This window comes from Oryza sativa, chromosome 1, assembly GCF_034140825.1.
Source record: "Oryza sativa Japonica Group chromosome 1, ASM3414082v1".
NCBI lineage: Eukaryota > Viridiplantae > Streptophyta > Magnoliopsida > Poales > Poaceae > Oryza > Oryza sativa.
Window position 1 is genome coordinate 13077067 of NC_089035.1, and position 1799 is coordinate 13078865.

At 49.0% G+C, this 1799-nt stretch overlaps 1 protein-coding gene across 1 annotated transcript; it reads left to right on the top strand.

The window, feature by feature from the left end:
* The first annotated feature begins 212 nt into the window (after positions 1–212).
* Positions 213–1527, top strand: LOC136355241 (uncharacterized). Its single transcript, XM_066307629.1, has 2 exons — positions 213–992; positions 1510–1527. The coding sequence occupies exons 1-2, from the start codon at positions 213–215 to the stop codon at positions 1525–1527; spliced, it is 798 nt and encodes a 265-aa protein (XP_066163726.1).
* Positions 1528–1799: the final 272 nt, after the last annotated feature.

A 1799-nucleotide genomic window follows, 5' to 3' on the forward strand; every position in this document is an offset into this window, starting at 1 on the left:
TATTGTTGTTGTGTTATAAATGAGTTTATTCCACCATGCTTGCAAAACAAAGTTCATATCAACACAACTCCCTTAATGGGATAAAGCCATAGGAGCTAGTTAGAAAATTAGGATACTTACTCCATCAACCTACACAGATGGCAAGCCGACGTCGGGCAACAACCAGCAATGACGAAACTTAGACACCCGACTTAACCACTCTGGCCGGAGTTATGGCCACCCAAACTCAAGTTCTGCAAGCTATCGCGAACAACCAAGGCGACCGCGGAGGGTCAAGCTTTGGAGAGTTTATGAGGACCAAGCCACCCACATTCGCCACAGCTGAAGAACCTATGGATGCTGAAGATTGGTTAAGGATCATTGAGAAGAAGCTAACTCTTGTTCGAGTACGTGAGGCCGATAAAGTGATCTTTGCGGCAAACCAATTGGAAGGACCAGCCGGAGACTGGTGGGACACGTACAAAGAAGCCCGAGAAGAAGATGCCGGAGAACCAAACTGGGAGGAATTTACCACAGCCTTCCGTGACAACTTCGTGCCTGCTGCGGTGATGCGGATGAAGAAGAATGAGTTCAGGAGACTACAGCAAGGGAATACCACAGTACAAGAGTACCTGAACCGTTTCACTCAGCTGGCGCGCTACGCGACTAGAGATCTTGCCGACGAGGAGGAAAAGATCGACAAATTCATTGAAGGCTTGAATGATAAATTACGCGGGCCCATGATTGGACAAGACCACGATAGTTTCCAGAGTTTAATCAATAAGGTCGTTAGGCTGGAGAACGACCGGAAGGTCGTGGAGCACAATCGTAAAAGGAGGCTTGCCATGAACCGCTCGCCTCAGACCGCACCCCAGCGTCCTAAAGGGACAACCTCCTCGGCATGGAGACCAACAGTGGTGACAACCAGTCGACCTGCCGCCTCCAGCAATTTCCACAGGCCGGTTACCATTCAGAACCGCGCTCCTGCACCGAATCAGGCCGCCACTGGATCAGTAAGGCCAGGAAGCTATTTCAACTGTGGAGAGTACGGGCATTTCGCCAATAAATGTCCTCATCCAAACAAGACACCCATTCGCACCGGAGCTAATGCAACGGCTATTCACGGGACTGCTACCCCTGCTGCTGGACGAGGTCTATTCAGGACTCCGCAGACTAACAGGACCGCTACCGGATTTGGACGCGGGCAAGTGAACCACGTTCGAGCTGAAGAGGCCCAGGAAGACCAAGGCGTACTGATGGGTATATTTTCACTCAACTCCACTCCAGTTAAAGTTCTCTTCGATTCAGGAGCATCGCATTCATTTATATCTTTGAAAGCAAGTCAACAACACAATTTAACCAGAGTTAAACTAAGACAACCAATGTTAGTACATTCACCTGGGGGTGAGATAGCAGTGGATATAGCTTGCATTGACGTACCCATCCGCCTTAGGGATGTGGTATTTCCCTCCAATCTTATGGTGCTAATACCCCAAACTCTTAATGTCATTTTGGGTATGGATTGGTTAGCAAAGCATAGAGGAATAATTGACTGTAGACATAGAGAAGTTACCCTGACCACACCCTGGGGATCGGATATGAGAGCAACCATGGATCAAGATCCTAGGCTAACCGAACGTGCCGGAGGTATATTTACCATGCTACCCCTAAAGGGAATGCCCGTAGTGCAGCGATTTCCTGATGTGTTCCCAGAAGATTTACCTGGAATGCCACCAGATCGTGACATAGAGTTCATTATTGACCTGATACCCGGAACTGCCCCCATATCCAAGAGACCATATCGGATGCCGGTCAATGAG